This window comes from Taudactylus pleione, unplaced genomic scaffold (assembly GCF_031769625.1).
Source record: "Taudactylus pleione unplaced genomic scaffold, aTauple2 ptg000774l, whole genome shotgun sequence".
Taxonomy (NCBI): domain Eukaryota; kingdom Metazoa; phylum Chordata; class Amphibia; order Anura; family Myobatrachidae; genus Taudactylus; species Taudactylus pleione.
In genome coordinates, this window is record NW_028285176.1 from 3,409,849 (window position 1) to 3,434,114 (window position 24,266).

Here is a 24,266-nt window from a genome sequence, read left to right on the forward strand (position 1 = left end):
TTGTGGCCCCGAGGTCCCTTCCTGAGGCTCAGCGTGTCCGACCTATCTTACAGGGTGTTGCTCCCTCCGTTGTGCGCATGCGCATTTGGGTACCATCGACCCGCTTGCGAGCGTCCTGCGCTCGCGAGCGGGTCTGAATGAGACCCTCTGTCCCACATTAATTTTATAGTCCCGTTTTAGGAGCTCCCAAGGGTGCAATCAGAAATGTGTGATACTATCACTATTTGCAGAGAAACAGAACGTAGCTACTACGGAACCTCACAGATCGCTCGCATCAGTAAATATTGTGTTACTAGCCCTCTACACTGCACACATTACAAAGGCGTAGCTGATTACACGAAGCACCAGCTACCTCCTCACACCTCCTCACACCTCCTCTCGCCCTGGCGCTGCTGCATCCAAAAATAAAACTTGGGGAAGTGAGAGCGCTTTATACCAGCGCTGGGGGGCGGCGGCCACGCCCGGCATAGGTGTACTTCCAGCGTGTGGCGATGGACACCGCCTATGGGCGGGTGATAGGCGGAGCCTGTGCCTGGTCCCTCTCACAGTCACAGAGAGCTCGGAACTAGTAGAGTTTCAAGTTGGTGTTGGAGCCCGCTCCGACCGGGGCTCAGCTCTGTAACATTGCCCGGGACACTCGCATCCCGCTCCGGCCATGGCATTCGCCAACTTCCGCCGCATTTTGCGCTTCACGACGGACAAGAGGAGGCTGAGGGAGTACGAGCACGTCCGGAGAGACCTGGACCCAAACCTGGTGTGGGAGATAGTCGGGGAGCTGGGGGACGGAGCCTTCGGCAAGGTGTACAAGGTGAGTGGGACGCCTGTTGTGCCAACCTGCCTGTCACTGTCACACTGCGGTGCCGCACGCAGCACAGGGACTGGCACACCTGTACTCTAGTACAGGGCATAGAGCTCAGTATTACGTGACCCACCGGCCATCCTAACATAGGCGAAGTTGTTACACAAGCGGTGCTAGGCTGTATGGCCGCCCGTCTGTTCCCCCTTCCTCACTGATTGTTATATTACTGATGCAGCTTTATGCACATACATTTATTATACAACAGTCAGTACTCTGCTGCACATGCCGGGACGGGTCTGGTATGTTATGACGTTGGTTACCTTGTCAACATTAAGTACCAACATGGTGACAATATGTTGACATAGACAAAATGTCGACATGGACCTAATGTCAAAAATCGGTTTCTCATTATAGCTGACTGCTAAACCTAATGCTAATGTTAAGATATTATTTGCATACCACCATGAGTAGGGTTTAAAATTGACACCCACTAGTGATGATATAATGAAGGTGATCATTATAAGACCTAGGTACCTACAAGTATGTGTGTTTTATGAATTGTCCTAAATTATGTGCTCCATTCCATGTCTACTTGCAAACGGGTGGCATAAATATGTGACTGTCGTGCCTGTAAGTGTGTCTATACACCACACTTACGGTACCACCAGACTCGTGTATTTTTGTTTGCAGCCCCATAGGGCTAAGGGCCTGATTCAGAGCCGCTCGTAAGCGGCCGCTCGTTCGCTCCGAGCGATGTTTGCCCAACTGCGCATGCGTCCGGATCGTTATACGCATGCGCGAACCAGTCAGTGCGGTCGAAATTCATGTGCTCGCAAAATAGCGAATGCCTGATAATTTGAGTGACAGAAAGAGGCGTATGTGGGTGGTAACAGGGGAAGGTGCTGGAAAACGGGGAGTGGAGATCCGAACGCAGGCGTGCTTAAAGGTCAAAACGGGCGTTTTATGGGTGTGCATAATTAAAACAGCAGCGTCATTGACCACTTCACTGGGTTATTTTATAGCCAGAACTGCTCGCAAGATTGTGGTAGCAAAAACCAACCACAAGAATAGCGAGCAGTTCATACGCTGGTCGATGTACTCGATTAATCTAATAAATAGCGGACATGACGTAGGATGCGAGCGGCCAGGGGGCGTATTTATCCAAAAAACGACGGCAAGTTTTGTTCGCTCGTTCAGACCTACAGGCGTGAACAGACCGCAAAGAGCGAACGGTTCATTTGAATAGCCACCCCTATTTTCTGGACAAGCGAGCGCTAATTGCGTCCGGCTCTGAATCAGGCCCTAAGTACAAAATTCCATGAGTCTGAGGGGAGAATAGGTGCCATTGCCTGCATTTCTTTATAATGGCGACTCTCTCCTTATTGAATTGACCCTTTTATGTTATTATGGGTGGGATGCAACAATGCAGATTTTGCGTTCAAAACTTCGAAAACGACATTTTCGGAGGTTCGGCCGCTTACTGAATATGCACCAAGCTCCAGCATGCGATAGATGGCGTTGCACAATAGAAGCCTATGGGTTTCTTTTCACAATTCCCCCTGAGAGGGATCCAGTCAGATCCCTCCCTGCACCCCCCCACGGTGCGTGTGTCACTCAATGCATGCGCAGAAGGACTTCTGGGCCATAAACGTTCTATCGCAAAGACAGCTCTTATTGGGAGAACTTTCCTTTGTGACTCTTTTCAAGCATACAGCGTTAATAAGCGCCTTTATGTTTGCGATGAGTGGCGAGATGCATCTCATTCGAAATGCGGTGTGTCATGCATCCTTACATTCTCTAAAATATAAATATCCTATGTTATTTGTCTGGAGGATGTCTAAATGTCAAACTATTTAATTGTAACTACTGTACAATGGAAATTTACAATGAGTTTGGCTTTATCTGGACTCTTCATCTTTTACAATCAGTTCTACACAGGGTATTTGACTATTTCTTATTGCAGCATTCCTTAAGAAATGCTCTGAATATTATGTTAAGGATGTTAGAAGTTAATCAGTAACTGTACTTTTTCTTGACTCCATACTTCCATTATACAAGTCATCACAATGTCAATACAAGGGTTGATGGTGCAGCGTTAATGTATTCAGTGGTGAAGGGTTAAACATTTTTGCTCTTGATCCTCTTTGTATTGGAGAGGCACTGAGCTGAAATCATTTCTAAGCAAACTCTCAGACAGCAGTAGGGTTTCCTAAGTCAATTGTCTGCTTGAATGGTTCAATTTTGTCTCACTCCCCTTATCCATATATTGTCTATTCAGCTTTTCTGTTTAAAAAGGTCGTTTTGGCTTATGGGAAAATAACCTCCTAGAATAATCGTTTCTCAATTTGTTTTTGTTTTTTTGTGTTCAGTGGGAAATACCAGAAATCTCTCTTAAATATGTTGTTCCCCACAATCATCACAGAATAAACCGTTTATTTATGTTCAGCTTATTGTTCACCTAGTGTCTGTACAATAACAGCAGTGTGTATTCCCTGTAATACCAATCTTGACAGTCTGGTACATTGGGAAGAATACAACTATTTTATTGTTTACTTACGCTCCCCATTCCTCCTTTCATATCCTCTGTTAAACCAGTGACGAGCAGTGTGGTACACTACAAGTGCCACATATGCGTAACCTTCAGAAGGGCCACACATTACCTTATTCTCTGTAATAAATTAAATCTTAATTCAATCAGGGTGGCACCATGTGCCCTTAGTACAGATCCCATCTGTTCTACACAAATCCCTTCTGATATATAAATGCTATTTAAATGTCCCATTTGCACCCAAAAACACAACAGACGGTGCATAATACCCACTCACGCAAAACACCCCCATATATCCATAAGAACACTGGGCCTGATTCAGAGCCGCTCGTAAGCGGCCGCTCGTTCGCTCCAAGCGATGTTCGCACAACTGCGCATGCGTACGGCTCGTAATACGCATGTGTGCGAACCAGTCAGTGCGGTCGAAATTCATGTGCTTGCAAAATAACGAGTGCCTGCTAATTTGAGTGACAGAATGAGACGTTTGTGGGTGGTAACAGGGGAAGGTGCTTGAAAACGGGGAGTGGTGATCCGAACGCAGGCGTGCCAAACGGTCAAAACGAGCGTTTTAAAGGTGTGCATAATTAACAAAGCAGCGTCATCGGCCACGTCACTTGGTTGTTTCTTAGCCTGAACTGTTCGCATGATTGCGGTAGGAAAATCCAACCACAAGCACTGCGAGCAGTTCAGATGCCTTTCGATGTACTCGATTAATCAAATAAATAGCGGAGATGACGTAGGATGCGAGCGGCCAGGGGGCGTTTTATCAAAATAGCGGCCGCAGGTTCTGTTCGCTCGTTCAGGCTTAGAGGCGTCAACAGACCGCAAAGAGCGAGCACTTCATTTAAATAGCCAGCCCTTTTTTCAGAACGACCGTTCGCAAATAGCGTCCGGCTCTGAATCAGGCCCACAATTTGCTTCTTTTAAACATACCACTTGTTCTAAAACACCCCTCAGACCACCACTCGCTTTTAAATCTCCTATGTTTGTCAGGTTCCACACACAATGGTCCGCAAATCTCCCACTCGCCCATCACTGGAAATGCTAGTGACCACTAGTCACCTAATGGTTAATCATGTTTATTCTAGCACCCTGCACCTGCCACAACCCGTGCAGTTCCTCTTTCCTGTCTGGGGTGTTGCTCTCTGCTCTGGTGCTTCTAGCACACTCTGGTCTGTATCTCAGCAGTTTGTTGCATCAGCTGAATGTGCTAGAATGAACACTAGTTAACCTTGCTTTGAGAATGTGTATATAAATTATGTTGCTTTGTCCTACTGGGAAGAAGGAAGGCCATTGCGCTAGTCTGTGTTTGTCAATGGCAAATACAGGTCTTGTGAGTAACATGCAGTGTAACATTATATGTCTGATTCAGAATTGCACGCAATGTCGATGTTCATGGAGTTGAGAGGTTTTATTTTTTTATTTTGCTACTGCGAGAAAATCCCTAAAAACTTGTACGGCACATGCGTTATACAGTGTAAGCACAAAGGCGCACGGTATCAGGAATGTCTTGGAAAAGTGCAGGGTGGCTAAACGGATGCACGGTGATGGTCCATCGTGTGGGTCTGTTATGGGAGTGTCGCGGGTGTGTCGCTATAGTGTTTGCGTATACAGACGCTTTATTGTTCCTTAGAAGCCATACTCGTATGGAAGATTTGCACCTTGCATAGGACTAGTGCAAGTTTCAATGGAGCTACTGATGTTGGCACCTAAAGATGCACCAGGCTTACATAGGGCTTGATTCAATTCAGCGCGATGCTGAATAGCCCCGGGAGGGAGATCCTGGAGCTATTACATTCACCGTGCTGTTTGGTCCGACTAAAAGACTCTTCTCGCACCTGAGGGTGCGAGGAGAAATCCTACAAAAGTGCCGGCTTAGCGCGGCGCTAACAGCCGCGCCGCTGGCACTATAGCCGGAGAATGCCTGTTCTCGCGACTAAATACCCATGTTAAGTCGTCAGAACCGGCTTTCTCCGACTTAACTGGCAACTGTCGGACCAAACAGCACAGTGAATTGAAAAACTTCGGGAGCTCTCTCTGGGGCTACGCAGCTTCGCGCTGAATTGAATGGAGCCAGTAGTCTACAGACACTCAAAATGTGGGCGTCTCAGTCCTTGCACAAACATACCACAGATGTACACCAAGGGAGGGATTTGTAGCGGCACTTGCATAAAGTCGCATACGGGCGACCACCAAAAGACGCGTCTGCGCTCACCTCTGAATCAGGCCCTCTGTGTTACTATATATGTACGGTCAATTTCATGATGCATTAACGAATAGAAAATAAACCTGTGGGATATACAAACTGGCTAATTGAATTGGCCCCATGTGTTACACACTTCATGTGCCTTCGCCTCTGATTTTGAAGATGATGCAGGCGTGACCTACCTTTATATTTTTAAGAAAGTAATGTTATAATATGGCAAATAATAAAATCAAGTTCCGTGTTATTCTTTACTATGTGGTCAGAGGAGCTTCACTCTTGGCTCCAGTTTTCTATTTAATAAGAGTGGTGAAGCTAGGAAGGGAGACACAAGGTAAAGAGTTAAGCTGCATACACACGCAACGATTTTTTGAACGATTATCGTTAAACGATGTTGTTTAATGATAATCGTTTGAAAAAATCGTTCACTTCCTGAGTCAAACGATGAACTATTATCGTTCATGCGCGTTCACGTTTGTCGTTTGTAGTTTGAAGTTTATAGTTCAGTCAGACTTGTCAACTCAACGATTTTCATTAAGTTAATATGCAAAAATCGTTTGTAGTTCAAAAAAATCGTTCATTACACTTTAAAAAATCTGACCGATAATCTGACAGATAATCGGTCCTAAAATCGTTGGTAACAAAATCGTTGTGTGTGTCTGCAGCTTAAGAGCTGGAGCAGGCAGAGTAAAAATAGTTACACACCTGGGTGACATCCACCAACCTAGGGAACTGCAGACCGAGTGGCAGATTGGTAAAACAATACAAACTTGCCAATCATAACTGGCAATGCTCTTTTATGTCAGCTTCTGCAAAGAGTGTGCTTCCTCTAACATGATAAATGGTGAAATAATGGCAGCAACAGTAAAATTCTAAATTCTTAAGAAAAATTTAAATCCTCTTTTATTTAGCTTGGTCCTCATCCCTGGTCATTTCTGGTTTATGTCCTTCAGCAGCCATTCTTAATCTCAATTTCAAAACCCATAAAACATAGCTTGTTTTTTTGTGTATGTCCTTGTTACTTAGTTTGCCCCCCATTTACCCCAAGTACCAACTTGTCCATAGTATGAGAGCATGCACAGACCATTAACTTCAGTAGTGATGCTTTGCCAAGTCGGACAAAGTTCTCCTAAGCATGAGGATGTTACATGACTTTTACAAAGGCAGTGTCCTCTAAGGCATTTGGCTCCATAGAACATAGAAACTGAACATGTTAAGTTTCTAGCCTCAGATTTGTAGTGGCAGAATTGTACAGCCTTGGCCTTACAGTTGCTTTTTGTTAAAGTCAGCTGGGATTACACTGATGTAGTTATGGTTGCAAGAGAACACTGCTTTAGATGCAGGGACATGGACTACAATCATGTTTCATTAATAGAAAGCTTATTACATATGATGACCTGTTTAATAGCTGGTATTATTGTCTGTTATTTTTGATTCCTTGTTGGCAATATCCTGTTACGAAATCTGTAAAACCTCTACAGTATGATGCTAATAGAGCACAGAGTTTGTAACCAGTCATATGTTTATGATCCTGTAAGAACTATGTGAAACTGCCTGTTTCTATAGTAATTAATTTCATTCAGTACAATGGATCCTCTGAACAATACAAATAGATTCTCATTTAGATTTGGCAGCATGTCTTAGCTCAACTCTTATACCTCTTTTCCGACCTGGGATTTCAGACATGGTTCCAACCCAGGTCAGACACATCGTTTACACAGCACCATTGATCTGGGTTATTCTCAGGTCAGCCTCTGCCCTGCTAAACTTGTGAGGTCATAAAAAGTGGGAGGTGACTGTTCCACAACCACTGATCAGCTCATTTTAGGCATGACCCAGGTTGCACAGTTTACACTGCGCCATAACCCAGGTCCATCCTGGGTCTGACGCTGGTAGCTACCTGGGTTAGATTGCCGTGTCGCTTGACCCGGATTATTTTTCAGGGACCCTTTTACACTGAGCTGCGTCCCGGGTAGACCCAGCAATAACCCAGATTTTTGCTATGGTGTAAAAGAGGTATTAGTGTAAAATAAAGCTGCTCTGTTATTTTATACCTGAAATTGGAGTTCGGTACCTAGAAGTGCTACTGCGAGTGCGCGGTGATCAGACTGCACTTGTGCGAGCGGTCTGTATCGGGTTCATGCAGTGTGTAGCCCATAGGATACAATGACTAACTCCATCTGATGATGGTGTTCCCTATTGAGGCCAGTGCTTTGGCATCCTGAGCATGGTAAATCTCCATAGACTATGCAGGCTGTTTTTGCGATCAAAACGGGGGATCACATTCCGTTGATTGTTGTTTTTTGTGAGGCCCCTAAAAATGTGTTTTCAGGGGATAGCTCACTACTTTGTTGTAATATAATAGGCACTTGAATCTTTTAAAATTTCTAACCTTTGTTAATTAGCATATTATTGTTTCTTTCAGTAGCTGAATTGTAGTACTGGTAGATGGATAATAAGTGTGTGTGTTGTATGCTTCAGAAAAGTTTTTGTTTTTCATATTGTAAATATTTTCCTAAAATCTATAACAGAGCACGTTTCAAGTTTGCCATCATTTACTCAGCATATTGCTTAGTTGTGGTAACTGAGAAGTCTCCGTCTAAGCTGAAAGCTACATCCTGTGCACACCCTACTGTAACTTCTTATCGCACGCCTGAGGCCTTGCTGCTTGTGTTGATAAAGCTGAATAATATCACAAGCACATTCAAACAAACACACACATTGATGGTCAAACCCCTGAATTTACACTTTTCTATGTTTTATAAATTTTCTATGCATTTTAGTGGCCTATATAATAATTTTACACAACCTTTTACCTAGTGGGTTTTTTTTTTTTTATTAATACAAAGGATATAAAATACTATATATGTCATATATGACTGGATATGTTTTGTCATGTTTGAGCAATTACACCATACCATGTATTTTTTCTTTATACTGTACAGATGTGTTTTTTGGTACTCTGTTTCTTCATTTTATAAAATTACACCTGTACAGTCTACCATGGGACATTTTACACTGTGCAACGGAAACTATTAAACACACTAAAACTAGTATGGTTAAAGTGCAAAGTTTATTTGCTGGAGATCTTACACGAAACACAAAAACCTGTTTGTTGCTGTGCTCTCCATCATTACTGCCAAAAAATGTTTATAGAGCAAGAACATTGTGATGTTTGTAGAGAAGCAAAGATCTGCACCTGCCAATGGGAGGAGCTGAGCGGTGCGAGTATGGGCTAGGTGCACGTGTAGGCCTAGTTTTAGATCTGACATAGGTGCATTGCTTTATTATGTCAGGAGTCCAAATAATATGATGAAGAGCGGGCAGTGTCATATAGAACTACCTAACTGGTAGCCTGGGCAGAGGGATATGTGGATTATGTGATCATTTATGTTGGGCGCAATCACGAAAAGAATATCTGGTTTCAGAGAGTGCCTTCAAGAATATGTGTCTGTATGTGTACAGGTTGAGTCTCCCATATCCAAATATTCCGAAATACGGAATTATTTTGGCATGACTGAGATAATGAAAACTTAGAAAAAGTTTGTGTTCATTGAACCAGCAATCAAAGACACAAATTATTAAAAATAATATATAAAATGACCTACAGGCTGTGTGTATAGGGTGTATGTGAAACATAAATGAAATAAATTTCTGTACACAAACTTTGTTTGAGCCACAAAAGTATTGAAAATATTGTATAAAACTACCTGTAGGCTGTGTGTATAAGGTGTGATATAACACATAAATGCATTCTGTGTGTATATTTGGGTCCCATTCCCAAGATATTTCATTATTAAATGCAAATATTCCAAAATACGGAATATTCTGTTTTCCAAAATACCCCTGGTCCCAAGCATTTTGCATTTTGGATATGGGAGACTCAACCCGTGTGTGTGTGTGTGTGTATGTGTGTGTGTGTGTGTGTGTGTGTGTGTGTATTACTGCTTAGCTGAAAGACCTGACTAGTCTTGGGATGCATAGTGAGCAGGATTGTGATGTTTGTCAGCTGATTATTTGCTGGCTCTTGTTTCCTAAATATCCAGAAGTGTTGCTGCAAATTACTTGAATGTCAGAGGGGTGGTGACTGTTGGAGGCATTTACTGCATAAGAGTCTGACCCTGAAAATGCCCAACTTTTGAACCCTTCTTCTCAATGACCATTGGCAGTAGTGGTGACCATCAACACCTCGCCCATCGATGGTCGACTGATTTAAACCATTGGACAGAAGCCATCGATGGTTTGTGTTTTTCACATACGTATGTGCAAAATTCATATATTTCACCCTCACTCATATACCATCAATGACTGGCCATCGATGGTGAACATTTACACTATCGATTGTTGCTAGGCCATGGATGGCCAACCCTAAATGGCAGTACTGCTTGAAGGAAGTAAACCCTGCTTAAGTGGACCTCAAAATAGTATCCTATTGAGGAATCTTTATGTATTTGCTGTACATTTTCCTAATGTGAGATGGAGCTTGAACTTAGCTTATCAAGTCATCCATGTGTACTTATTCCTTATGTACACAACCCATGTGTGCTGTACAGCTGTTGGGATATGTTGCCTGCACTGTGTTCTTGTATAATGGATTCATAGATCATTATGGCCTTCCACAGTTATTGCTGATGCTACAGACAAATTGGCATGTGCTGACTGTAAATTTCATGATGTTTTTTTATCTGTATTCAGAGGTCATTTCACATTGTTCACTTCCAAGTAAATGTAGTTTATGGTAACATACTATGCTTTGCTGTACCACAAGTGGAGATTAATATATTTAGTTCTCTTCTATAGAATTATAATGTGTTTCTTTTTTTTGTGAGTGTATATATGTATGTGTGTATGTATATATATAAGGGGAAGTCCAGAGGACGAAACGCGTTGGGACCCTGACCTTGCACTTTATGAACTCTTCCCAAAATACTTTTGGAAAAGATAAGCTATAAATCCGATTTATTTAAAAAATACATATTTATTTTTTACTAAAAATCGCTATTTATTATCTTTTAGTACTAGCTTTTTATCCATTATTTCTGTGTATTTATGTCATTGTGTGTTGTCTATGAATTGTTTTATCTAATTAAATATTTTTTATGCACATTATTTATGCAGTTTTAAATATATTTATTCATATATATTACACGGTTGTATTTATTGCACAAAGTCACTTGTATGTCACGGTCCTGGATAAGGACAAGGATATAAATACAAAAAATTGTTTTTGCACAGGTTGCGAGATTTGCACAGGTTTAATTGGTTCACTGTATATGCACTAGGAGGCGCTTGTGGTCAGCTATATTGTCGTATTGTTTCTTGTACCAAGGTGGCCTAGCCATGGCCACCATTTTTTGTTGACCAAGCAGACACCTTATACTTATCAAGGGAGTGCTACATATACAAGTAGTATATGTATATATATAAGTATAATATTTCTATTAGATTTACCAATATTAAAAAAACAAAAAAACACACACTTGTGAAAGGTATTTCACGTTAAACAGAGTGGACAAATTTGGCGCTGTTTTCTTCTATTGATAGATATAATATATATATATATAAATGTTTATGCAGGGTACACACTGCACAATATATCCTTCGTAGAGCCGATAAATAATATATTTAGTGCATCTGGCCTTTTGTGCACATGATTTGTCTGAATGACGTCTTTCATAGCTACATCGCGTTGGCTGTGCAGCACAGCAGATGCGATGTATCTGAGAGATATAACGTTCACATCTGCGTGTGTGTACAGATGACTGAACAGAGCTATATGCTGGCCACAAGAGCCGAGCAAGCGACAATGGTATCACAGCTGGTTCGTGTGGCCAGACATATCCTGCGGCCGATTGGTAAGTGTGTGTGCAGTATGCTTGGTAAAATCGGTTAGTTGGTCATTGGGTTGGTCCGTCAGCAAAGTGTGTAACCCGTATTACTGTTGAAGCAATGCATACAGTATAACTCTAGGCTTAAAGTACTACAGGCATTTCAGGATTAATTTAATTAGAGGAAATGCAATACTTTTATTTTTGTTATGCCCTCCCAGTATGCAGTCTGCTCATGTTGTACATATTAAAATAGCGGTGTCGGTTTGTATTTTTAAGGGGCTACAATGGTTTCTCTTTTTGCCTGTCATTGGAAAAGTGTGACCTAAAGCATTTTATACAGAAAATAATAGGACTATTTTATATTTGTAAATATGATGCACATCTGCCCATTTAAAGGTGGCTTCAAAAAGTACACATTTTTGTATTGCAGTTCCCAGCTAATGCTTATCTGTTTATATTACTTTGTGTTTCTATTTTGCTTTCACATGATTGTGATGGTTGCCCCAGCCCTAAGGTGATCTCTAGAGACCAAAGCTGGCATCTGCTGGGATCGCCCTCTGCTGAATGCTATATTTAGCTGACACCTTGCTGCAGTGGGAGACTAGTGCTGTTTCTAATCATCTAGAGCAGAGGTTCCCAAACGCGGTCCTCAAGGCTTCCCAACAGTACAGGTTTTCGAGATATCCATGGATGACCACAGGTGGTTAAATCAAATTGACTGAGGTACTAATTAAGTCACCTGTGCTCAACCATAGAGATCTGTAAAATCTGACCTTTTGTGGAGTTTCGAGGACCGCGTTTGGGAACCTCTGATCTAGGGTGATGGCCCCAAACTCTGTCCTCAGGACCCCAAACAGTTCACATTTTCCAGGTCACCAGGCAGGAGCACGGGTGTATTTATTGCTCACTGACACATTTTAAAAGATCCACACAGAACGGATTATATCACTTGTGATTGTATAATGAAACCTGTAAAACATGAGTTTTTTTTAGTCCTGAGGACCGAATTTGAGAATCTGTGATATAGAGCACTAATCCTTAACTCCAGTCCTCAAGTACCACTGACAGGTCATGTTTTGTGGAATTCTTTAACTCGTCTGTACATGATTAATCTATTTTGCTGGGTCAGTAATTATCCCATCTGTTTCCACAGACACAAATCCTCAAACATGACCTGTTGGGGCTAAAGGGCCCCATACATCAGCGACGGATTGCCGCGATGCTGCAACCTGGCAATGCAGGATTGCAGAAATCCAACATGATGGATTTTCACGAAATCGCGATCAAAAAATTATCGTGATCGTCAAGTCGGGGACATGTAAAATTTCAGCGATCCTGCGACAGATCGCCGAACATCGATAGTGGCCGGTCGGCATTTCCGATTGCATTGCTACATCACGACGATCCGTCGCAGATGTCTGGGCACCTTAACCTCACAATTATTCTGCAGGGCATATATTTAAGGGCAGATTCAGTTTCACTTCCTCATGCTGTGGCTACTTTTCTCTCTCCTTGCAAGGGCAGCAATCCTCCTCAATCTGGTCACCAAGTTATCCTGGCAGTAATGCCTGTATGGTATTGTAGTACACTTTGGCCCCTGGCAGCAGTGGTACCATTGTAGGCCATAGATCTACATTTTTATAGTCCCAAAAAAAATAGTTTGGGAGACCTACACAGTTAAACCTGCCTGACTTATGCTGCATACACACAGTCAGATTTTGTTTATAGATCTGAATGATAACTATTGTAAAAATCGTTCATATCTTTGACATGTTGGGCATGCGTTCCCACATGTCAGATAAAGATATCTGACATCGACTGTGTTTGCAGTAAGATTTGGGCGATTTCATTAATTTTAATACTGTTAGAAATCGTTTCATCGTTCACAAAATCGTTCAAATCATTGATGAAATCGTTCATCGTTATCGTTCAACGAAATCGATGATCTGACAAATCTGACCGTGTGTATGCACCATTAGGTTTTGTTTGGATGCCCTCCCACTAATTTCATGCCCTGGGTCCATGTTGCCACTTTTGATTCATATTATGAAACATGGTAGTGGTCTGGATCCTATTGGAAAATTGTCCTATGCCAAACCACAATGATATCTACAGTGAGATAACCTTAAATAAACCTTGTATTGAGCATACATTTCTTTTACATTAATAATATAGAAGTGTGGAATTCTGTATTGTGATGTTTTTTGTATTGTGTGAGAAGCACCCTTTGGATTGTCAAAGGTGAGTGATCATAGGTGTACCATTGTTCATTTATTATCATTTTAGAGAACTTGGGAGGGCGGTTTAAATATTTATTTAAGGCAGAGGTTCTCAGACTCGATCCTCAGGACCCCACACAGGTCACGTTTTTCAGGTCACCCAGCGGGTACGCAGGTGTATTCCATTTTAAAAGTTCCACTGGTGGAGCTAATTATTTCACTTGTGATTCTTTGAGGAGACCTGGAAAACATGCACTGTTTGGGGGACTGAGTTTGAGAACCTGTGCTTTAATGTAATTATGTAGACTAAAGGGCTGATATTCTATTTAGAGAATTGATAATACATTGTAGAAGGCAGGAACCAGTCGTCATATCCAGGAGCCAACAGGTTCTTGCAAGAAATGGGTTTACATTGGGAGTAATAAAATGCACGAAGTTGGTGATCAGCAGTATTTTTTGTTTTTATCTTGGGTGCATTCAAAACTTAACATTGGGGATTTGTCATTTCAAGGTAGGATTGTCATGTGAAAGGTACTCTTTAAGTGGTGTATATAAATGTGTACACTACAACTACCTTGGCTTTTTTTATCTTTATTACAGTATACTTACCCTTTAAGCAACCAAGTCCTGGGGGAATGGTATTCTGATATGCTGTTACTTCGGGATGTAGTTAAGAGACCGGCGACCATGATGCCGCTGGTCTCAATACCGACCTAGAGATCCCAACAAGGGACTTAAGATAGGCATCACCTATCTTAATCCCGATGCCGGAATGCCTAAGGATGCCAGCCCGAACGAGGTTGTCCGGGACGCTCTTAGAGGGGGAGGGAGGAGGGGGGGCGGAGGGTTAGGTTTTGGGGGTGGTGTTTAGGGTTTGGTACCTCTAGGGGGGGTAGGCACTAAGGGGAGAGGGTTAGGTTTAGGCACAAATGGGGGGGAGGGCAGACTTACCCGACCGGGATGCCACTGTCGGTATTCTGACAGGAGGCTTCCCTACAGCTGGCATTTCATACCCATTCCAGTTACTTCTATTGGGATGCGTGTCCTTTATAACCTAGGATGAATCCAGGTTTGGTTCTTTTTAGTACAAACACTCACTCACGTTCATATGTATTTATTTTCTAGATAGTGATCTGTTCAAAGCAAGGAACTATGTGGTTTACCCCGTTCCCTCCAGCATAGTTAGCATTTCCTTTTTGTGTTGTCAGGTTTCCCTCACTATTTACTTTCACAGTATGACTTTCTGTTCTCTGAATACGCTACATAATACTGTATGTGATGGCTCTGTCCACCACCACTACTTTACAAGTGGCTTTAGGTGCCACAACTAGTGTATGAAGTCTATAGTAACTAAGATTGCCCTAGTTGCAGATATCAATGTTTTATTATTTTTTTTTGTTTATTGGTTTTTATTTTAAAATCTTTATTGCCCATCTATCCAAAGATGTTTGCATTCTTTGTTTATTTGTGTAATTTTTTTACTTTATTTTTAAATAAAATATGATCTGTTTTATAAATATATCCTTATCTGCTAACTTTACAAGATAGATTAGTTGTATTGAGGACTTTCTCAGAAAAAAAAAAGTTTGTTTTCACTGGATCAGCTTGACCTTTGTCTGAGCTTCTGCTTTAATAACTGTAAGACGTTTGTGCAACTTTTTATTTGTCCTTTAGTTCCAACAAATAATTATAACTGTTGGGTGTGGGCAAGAAAATATATTGTTACCTGCAAGATCCTTGTGCTATTTAGGATAGCATAGAATCGCCTGCAATTCATGAACCAGATCATAGAAAAAGAATAAATGTAAGCAAACCATATGTTATGCATGTTGAAGTACACTGAATGCATAATGACAGCAAGAAAGAAAATTGCCACATGCCATTTACACTTTTGCCCTGCTGTGTGAGCACACTATGCTGCCTATTTTATAGTGGAGTCATACCAAAAATGCAAAGCATTGAATGGTCTGTAAAGCTATACGGCGATGCACTAAAAAGGCTATTAATCCCTCCTATAGGGGGAAATGTATCAAATATTTGAGAGAGCTACCAACCAATCCGCTTCTAACTGTCATTTTTGTAGCACAGCCTGTAAATGTCAGAAGGTGATTGGTTGGTACTAAGGGGGTCATTCAGACCCGCTCGCAAGCGGGTCGATGTCACCCCAATGCGCATGTGCACGACGGAGGGAGCTCCGTCGTGCGCATGCGCGAGACCCGGACAGCGACAGCCAAGCTGTCACTCCGGTTCTCGCACCAAAAGGGGCGTGCTGTCGATGGTGACTGACAGCATGCCCCCTTTGGTGGGCGTGCTGGGGCGTGGCTGCCAGACGGAGGCGTTCCCATGGGAACGCCTACCGTCTGGGTCTGGCCCCACTGACATCACTAGTGATGTCAGTGGGAGTGATTTTGGCTCTGATAGAGCCAAAATCACTCCAGGGCTTGCGGTCACCGAGACCCTACCGCAGGGTCTCATCGCAAGCCCGATGGTCGCGATGGTCTTGACCATCGCGACCATCTTTTTGGCCGCTCGCATATGCTGTGGGTGGTCACCCACAGCTATGCGAGCGGCCAGGAGGCCGCTCCATTTTTAGGTAGGAGGGCACTGATTCAGAGCGAGCGCTCTTGTCAGAGCGTCCGGCTCTGAATCAGGCCCTTAATCTCTCTCCAAGATTTGATCTCCCCCATAGACAAAAAGGATTAGTAGAAGCAAGCATTATAGAAGATTACTCTGTATGCTTTTACTTAAGTATACCTTTTCCCACATCACTACATCACTACAGCTATCATCACATCCCCTCTATTCCTGTCAGCTGCTTGTACAATGTGGCCCTCTTGAGAGTCTGGGTTAATAACAACAAGGTAGTCCTAATACATTACTTATCTGTGTTTAAAAGGAACTGTTAACTTTTCATGACTTTATGTAGCTGTTTGATGTGTCCTTACATTTGAGCCTTCAAATCATGCCACTTCTTGTCATCTAAAGCAGATATTTCTTCACTGAAGCAAAGGACGGGAGGTTGGAAATCGCTGCATAGGAAGCTAACGTAACGCCTAATAACACAGATCATAGAGGATTGATTACTTAGAACTTCTACTGTCCCCACAGTACTAAAAATATGCTCTAAATAGGAATACACTGCATAGTCCGCTAGGTATTGCAGAGTCATCACTAAATATCATCTGAATTGACAGATATGACCAATGATCTATTATTTGATCTATTATCCCCTTCTATGCTTTTTACATTCTTTAATTATAATACTTAATTTACAGATCTCATACACGTATATTTTTAAAAAGGGATAGAGTGTGTATATGTATATGTGTGTGTGTATATATACACACACACACACACACACACTCTCTCTCTCTCTCACTCACTCACTCACTCACTCACTCACTCTCACTCTCACTCTCACTCTCACTCTCACTCTCACTCTCACTCTCACACTCTCTCTCTCTCTCTCTCCAAGGTGTGCTGTCACAGGGCAGGACAGACCACAGCGCGTCACTTTGTTTTCCTGACGGAGCCGTAAGGGCCTTGAAACGTTGAATAAACTTTGCTACATTAGAAATCCTGGAGGTCTGTGCGAGCACCCAGGTACTTTATCACCAGAGGAACATTGAGTGCCGAACCATACCAACCAAAATATATATTTAATCTTTTTTTTTTTTTTTTGCATGCCTGTCCTGAATCTACAGCCATTGTTAGGGCCAAAGGGGCCTTAATGAGTCCTCTTTCTATCACTGCACCCCTCCACAAACCTAAAATCATTTGGCTTAAGCTGGCCATAAGCTAGCAAGCTTTTCATTAGGTCAACCAACTGGTTGGTCTGACCCAGGGCCGAAACTAGGATTTTTGTCACCAGGGGCAAGACAGTAATTTGGCGCCCCCCATGTAATTCCCCCTGCAGTAGTGCCCATATTGTAATGCCCCCATAGTAATGCCCATATGTTAATACCCCCATAATAATGCCCCTGTAGTGCCCACCATACAGTAATGCCCCTGTAGTGCCCATGCTCCCATATTAATGCCCCTGTAGTGCCCATGCTTTCATAGTAATGCCCCTGTAGTGCCCATGCTCTCATAGTAATGCCCCTGTATTGCCCATGCCCCCATAGTAATATCCCTGTAGTGCCCTTACAGTAATGCCCCTGTAGTGCTCATGCCCCCACAGTAATGCCCCTGTGGTAATGCCCCTGTAGTGCCCATGCCCCAATAGTAATGCCCCTGTAGTGCTCATGCCCCATTAGTAATGCCCCTTATTGCCTATGCCCCCATAGTAATGCCCCTGTGGTAATGCCCCTGCCCCCATAATAATGCCCCTGTAGTGCAGCTTATTAAAAAAAAAAAATACTTACCTTGAACCCCGCTCCTGCATCCAGCGTCGCGTCCGGTCCGCCGGCTGCTCCTTGGAACTATGGGGGAGATGTCATGACGTCTCCCCCATAGTGCCCGTGGGGAGAGCCGGAAGCTGGAGTTCGGGCGAGAACTCCAGGCTCCGGCTACACCGCGTCGCTGCAGAGAAGGAGCCGGGCGCCCGCTGGTAATAAATATTACCAGCGGATGTCCGGCTTGGAGCCTCTCTGCAGCGCCGGGCTGGAGGTCACTGGCACCAGGTACAGCGGCTCACCCGGTGCACGTGCACCTCCAGCCCCCCCCTAGTTGCGGCCCTGGTCTGACCAAATGAAGTTTGACTGCACACACTGCCAACTATTTCATCAGATATCCCTGATATTCTGTCTTTGGTGATCGTTTGTCACAAATCTTTTCTCCCAATACATTCTCCAGATTATCATATGATTCCTAGCAAAGATGGACATCAGGAGCTTGCCAGGAAGCAAGATTCATCAACTGGATTAAGAATAAAATTGGGTATCGCCCGAATCCTTAACCAGCACAAGGGTGAAAGCACTGTTTACCCCCAAAATCAAGGGAAAAGATGGGGGATTGTGAATTTAGTTTTACCAGCACTTCAGAGATATCAGAATGGCTGGGTATCAAAAATTATTGCCTGGGCATACGGGTGTTTGGAGAATCGCAAGTACCAGCTTGCCCAGGCACTCTGGCATCTCTACTGTGCTGGAGAAAAATGCTAATTTAAAACAGATACAAGTTTAATTACAATAAAACAAGCTTTACTAAAGACGCATCAAGACCCCTGTTAACACAGCCATATTATATAATACATATTACTTCCTGAAGTAGTCACCTTTTAGTCCAATGGAATCCGGTCTATAGAGCTACAGTAAAAAGGTCAACCTTGTCTAGATAGACACCAGATGGTAGACAGTCAATATGTCGACATGGACAAAAGGTCAACAAGGTATAAAAGGTTGCACAAAAATGGTCAACCTTTTTATTTTTTTTATTTCTAACCCTAATCTTTACCCTAAACCTAACAGTCAGGGTAGGTGCCTGACCCTAACCATCCCTTCTAGTGCCTAACCCTAAACCTAACCTTGATCCTAAAAACAAAACATGTTGCAGGCTGTGTTTGAAAAATTACAATTAGGAGCTGGTTGGTTGGTACCTTATCTCTGTCAACTTTATCTCCATCCAAGGCTTAGTAAATAAACCCCATAGTTGCAAGTGGAGATCTGAATGAATTCCATGCTACTCTGAATAGCTCCATAGATCCTCTGAGATGTGTATGTCTGCCATGGATGCATGCACCGTGCATACAATTGCTTTGTAAATGTGAGTTGTGTTTTACAAGTAGTTAGTACAGAGAATTGCTGCTTTTCATAATAATGTTCATACACGTGGACACTCAGATTTCTTTTTGTTTTAGAGTCTGTTGGAGTTTACTGTACCTGACCTACCAGGTGGACTCTCAGCCTCACATTATGTAAACTGCATGGTGTGACATATTGGACTTATGCAAATTGTCACATGTGTATAACTGTGGGCACACCCCATTAGTATGCTACGTTATTGTTGTGTACAGTCATACTAGTGTGAGAAAATGTCAATGTTTTAAATTAGTATTTGGTTAGATCATGTACAGCCGCTTTTCTTTTTGAACTTCTGCTTTAATTAGTAGGAGCAATAAGCCTCCATTACCACTTTGGCTTCTCATTTGGTTCTAAATTCTTTATTTGAAGTTGAACATTACATGTGCTTTACCAGCACGACCCTTGCACAGTCATGGGAGATTATAAATCATAAGCTTTGTGGACTAAGATCTGAAATGGCATTGCTGTTTACCGGTCTTGTGTGTTGAATTGGATCAATTGCATCTTATACAGGCCTCCTACTTGTATGTTTATTTTAAAGGGAACATTTCCAATCAGTTTTCCAATATCTAACATTATGGCAGGTTACCCACTGGTGTAGCTTTAAATGCAATCACATTTGACTCACAGTGGCATTGAGTACTTGCAGTCTAGGAGGGGGGTTGTCAATAAAGGACACACTGCTTCCACAAAAAAAAACCCACTACAGAGTAAATGCTTCCACTGAGAAGTTCAAACGCTAGTGGGCATGGGTAATTGGAGCCAATGGTTTCCATTACTATAGCTGATTAAAAAAATTGTTATACCATTGGTAAAGCTCCCCAATAGTGGAACCCAAGTAAAAATCCTAATTGCAATCCACAGTTATTGATTCACATGCTGTACCTCTACTGAGAATGTTATACTTCAAAACTGCCCGTTGCTCTTTGCACAATAGCTGTTTGTAAGAGCAGGAATTCCTGAGGCAAGAAGCTCATGTGATCAATCCAAGCCAATCTACTTCAAGCTGACAGCTTAATTTCTCTGGATGTTTTTCAGGAGTACAGAAAGCTTTGGCATGTCAGTACCTGGAATGTTCACGTGTGTTATGTCATGGCTCCCAACTGGCCTGATGCTAGGAGGCTTGAGGGGACTATACAACTGATCAGGACTTTGGATGCAGTTGGGAGATGTGTCCCCCTGTTGAATGCCTTTTCAAGGCTGTGTGTACAAGTCTGGCAATGAAGTTGTGTTTTTTTGGCGGGAGGGAAGGGAGGTTTGTGCTTCCTAATAGTCGCCTAGTCACACGCACCATGAACTTGTCCTGCCCTCTAATGGGACACTGGCACGTCCCTTTCACCTATGTCCCAACTTCAAATTTTCCATTGCTGAGAAGAATGAATTCTCATGGGTATTTCCAGCTGCCTGCCATGTAAAAGGTTAATATAGAAGAAATTGTACAGATGTAACACACAATCAATGTCAACATGTTTAATTTATTGCATATAGATGATTATCGCCAAGTAAGAGGGTTGAGTGACTCCTGTAACTTTGTCTTGCCAAAGATATTAAGTAGAGCTCTTTAATTTAACCAGGCTAAATGTCAGTCTAGCAGTTGTTCAGTAGAGGGGAGACCATTTCACCCCTCTGAGCTATCGGTAGCTGCTGGGGAGAGTTGGAGTGAGAAACTGAAGGTCTTACCAGCAGCTGAGCGAGCTGATTGGGGAGCCACAAGCCCACATGCTGGCCATCAGGGGGCGGAGGGAGATCTGTCGCACTCTGGAAAGAAGGGTGTAAAAATAGTGGTGGGCACACTGCTCCTCAAACTCAAATATATTAATCACCCAACCTCTAGACACAGCCTCCCAGTTATCTTCCCCATCCCTATTCCACCACGTGGAGACAGGACCCACAAACAGCAACTTAAACATGACCCACATATTGCACACTTCCAGAAACTGGAGTGTGCACTCCAAATATCACGTACCCATGTATTACCATTAATTGTGTTAAACTGTTTACTGCCGGTTAATTTAACTCTTAGAGAGTAGGGGGAGAGATTCAGGAAAATAGGTGAAGGTGGGTGCAATAGAGGCAGGTAAAAAACAGGATAAGGAGAGGGGAGGGAAAAAATTGTGGAGGCAGATGTGAAGGGGGAAGACAGAGAAAATAAACACAAAACTTTGCAACCCAGCAAATGTCTTGTCCATAATCCTAGTGTGTGTGTTTTTCTTATTTTTTTTTCTAAACTCTCTAGGAGCCATCTTAAAAGCAGAGGAGGCACACAGTAGCTCCCCCAATTCATAGTATGCCACACAGTAGCTCCCCAAATTCATAGTATGCCACACAGTAGCCCCCCCAATTCATAGTATGCCACACAGTAGCCCCCAACCACTTCATTGTATGGCACACAGTAGCCCCTTCATTCCTTAATTTGGTACAAAGTAGCCCCACTCCCACCCCCCGCCAGTGGACTGTTTTAATGCACACCTTGTGCCTGTGCTGGACAAATAGACCACTGTACAGCCCACCTTACAGAGATATTCATATCAGTACCCTGCTTGTTCTATAATGTGATAATGTTCTGTGAAGCTCCATAGTTGTATTCCTTGTGTAGCCAATAATCTGTCCAATTATTCATATACAAATGTACGGATGTGGTATGTTATGTCGACGTGCATAAGGTCGGCATGTTTAAATTGTTAACATGCTTATAATTCTGATAGTGACCATGTTAATATTAATCATGTCTATCTGGATGACATGTCCACGTGATAGAATATCAACATAGCAAAGTCCCTGGTGTCATGGTGACCGTGGCGTCTCCAGTGACATCTTTCAGGTCCCGGTGGTCATGTTTACAATCATTCCCAGTGCAGGCATCTCACGAGTGGCATTCTGATGTGTACAGTCCCCATAATCCCTACCCCTAACCTTCCCCTAGTGCCTTACCCTTCTGGCGGTGCCTAAACCAAAGTGCCTGCATTCTGAGAATGTCGGCATGGTACCTGCCAATGTGACCGGATAGCCAAATGTACACTGCAGGGCTGGATGTGAATGACCCACCTCTGTAATGTTATTACTTTCCAAAATCAATACAGTATAACCAAGAATGAGTGGTAGTGTATTCAGAATAGCTTTGATGGTAGAGAGGAGACTGAGCATAAGTGTTAACCTGCAGGAGTCTCCAGGAGGATGACCAAGGCACTGCAGGGACTTGAGTTCAGGAGGCCGTGCAGTGTGGGAGGCAGCAGGAGAATGTGCAGATTGGTGGGCGAGACACTTTCCGGTTCTGTTATGTGTCAGCGATTGGGCATCAGGGAGGGGCAGGCCAAATGCTCCAGCTGCGGCATGCTGTGCTTGGCTTGCTTACTCCTACCATGACAAAATACAGTCGCCAGGTCTAAAATCTTAGTTGCCCTGGCAACCTGTATTTGTCACACCCTGTATGTGGGTTTTGACAAAATGGGGTCCTGGGCACTGGGCGAGTGCTATATCCCTTGACTCATTGATGATCCCATTGTACAGATTAATTGTGAAGCACCTGTTGCTCAAACCCCCATTGTCTTTTATTTTTGCTTTATTATACACCTTTTCCCATGCAGTTAATGGGAGAGCATAGTTGCATCAAAGGTAAATGTATGTTCTTCTTGCTGATTTAGTCCTGGGGTTTAGAGATGAACTATCATGAAAAAAATGTAATAAAAATAAAACAATGCGATTCTGAAATTAATCACTCCAAGAAGAATAAAATGACCTTTGTTATATCAGGTAAGCATTTGGAAATGTTGACTTTGGCACAAACCTACCAGAGCATTCCAGTGTGAACTGCCAATAGTTTTGCTTTGATTTAGAGGTGACAGCATTTCCTGATCAGCTAATAATGAAGGGCCCTTGTTCAGCAGCAACTGGGCCGAATGACCTTCATTCTTGGTATTGAGGCATTAAGGGGTGTACTTAATTTTACCATACAAGGGTAAGGCTTCTGCACGCATACATACTTATCGCATGATGAAAATTAAACTTATAAGATGAAGTGCTAAACAGAGACAGAACACCTTTTCACAAGACAGAATTAACATTGAGATGCATGCTCCCACCTTAAAACTATAGCCATATGTAGTCTGTCTCTCCCATATATGGAACAATTTTAAGAGTTCGAAAACCTGAATTTGTTTTGTTTTTTTGCAACCATAATTTTGTCCTACTTTTTATACCATGATGAATAGAAGATGAGCCTTCAACAAATTAGTTGCAATCACTTTCTTTACCGCTCAGAGCATATGAAGTAAAATCTTAAAGAATGGAGAGTGAGTTCCCTCCAACGGTCTCTTTATGAGGACCTTGTTGGGAAGAGAGCTTGACCTCATCCCCGACCAGGCTGGATAAAACGCTTCCCAGGAGAGTTTGGGAAACTGGTCAATCTCACCATACATGTATCAGAGTAATGTTAAACTGCAAGGCAGTGAAGTGTTATTCACAGGGGGGACATGTACTACAACAATTGCTGTAATAGACCAAGAATCATCAATCTTATGGTAGCCATGATCTCTTTATAACAGATAGGAAAAGGCTGTCCGGATCTAGTTTCGCAAAGAATGGTCGCACATAAGAGAGATGGGAACAAAAGTTAAATTGAAAATGCTTACAAAGTTAACATGACTAGGCCAAAAAAATGCGCAGTCAAAAGATGTTTACCCGGACACCAAACGAATAAGTTATTTACTCAGCTATGGTATTAAAAGCGAGTCTATTCTGCCTCAAAAATAAATTAATACAAAATTCACTTGGTAGAGTGAAAAATAATTTGCATATAATCTGACAGTGCTGACAGTGCTGTTTTGCCTCCTGAGATGGTAGTTTTCAACAACTTCTGAGTACCTTCAGACAATTGGGACCCCTGAGTTTGGTTGATGGCTGCTCAATATAGAAACAAGGAATTGGAG

The 24,266-nt window shown here is 42.6% G+C and overlaps 1 protein-coding gene across 1 annotated transcript in view; it reads left to right on the forward strand.

Annotated features, from left to right (window-relative positions):
- The first annotated feature begins 514 nt into the window (after positions 1-514).
- STK10 (serine/threonine kinase 10) overlaps positions 515-24,266 on the forward strand; it is a 116,261-nt gene continuing 92,509 nt past the window's right edge. The window contains exon 1 of the mRNA XM_088457634.1: positions 515-808. Coding sequence (XP_088313760.1) covers positions 656-808 — 153 coding nt within the window. The 5' untranslated portion in view covers positions 515-655. The remainder of the gene's footprint in view (positions 809-24,266) is intronic.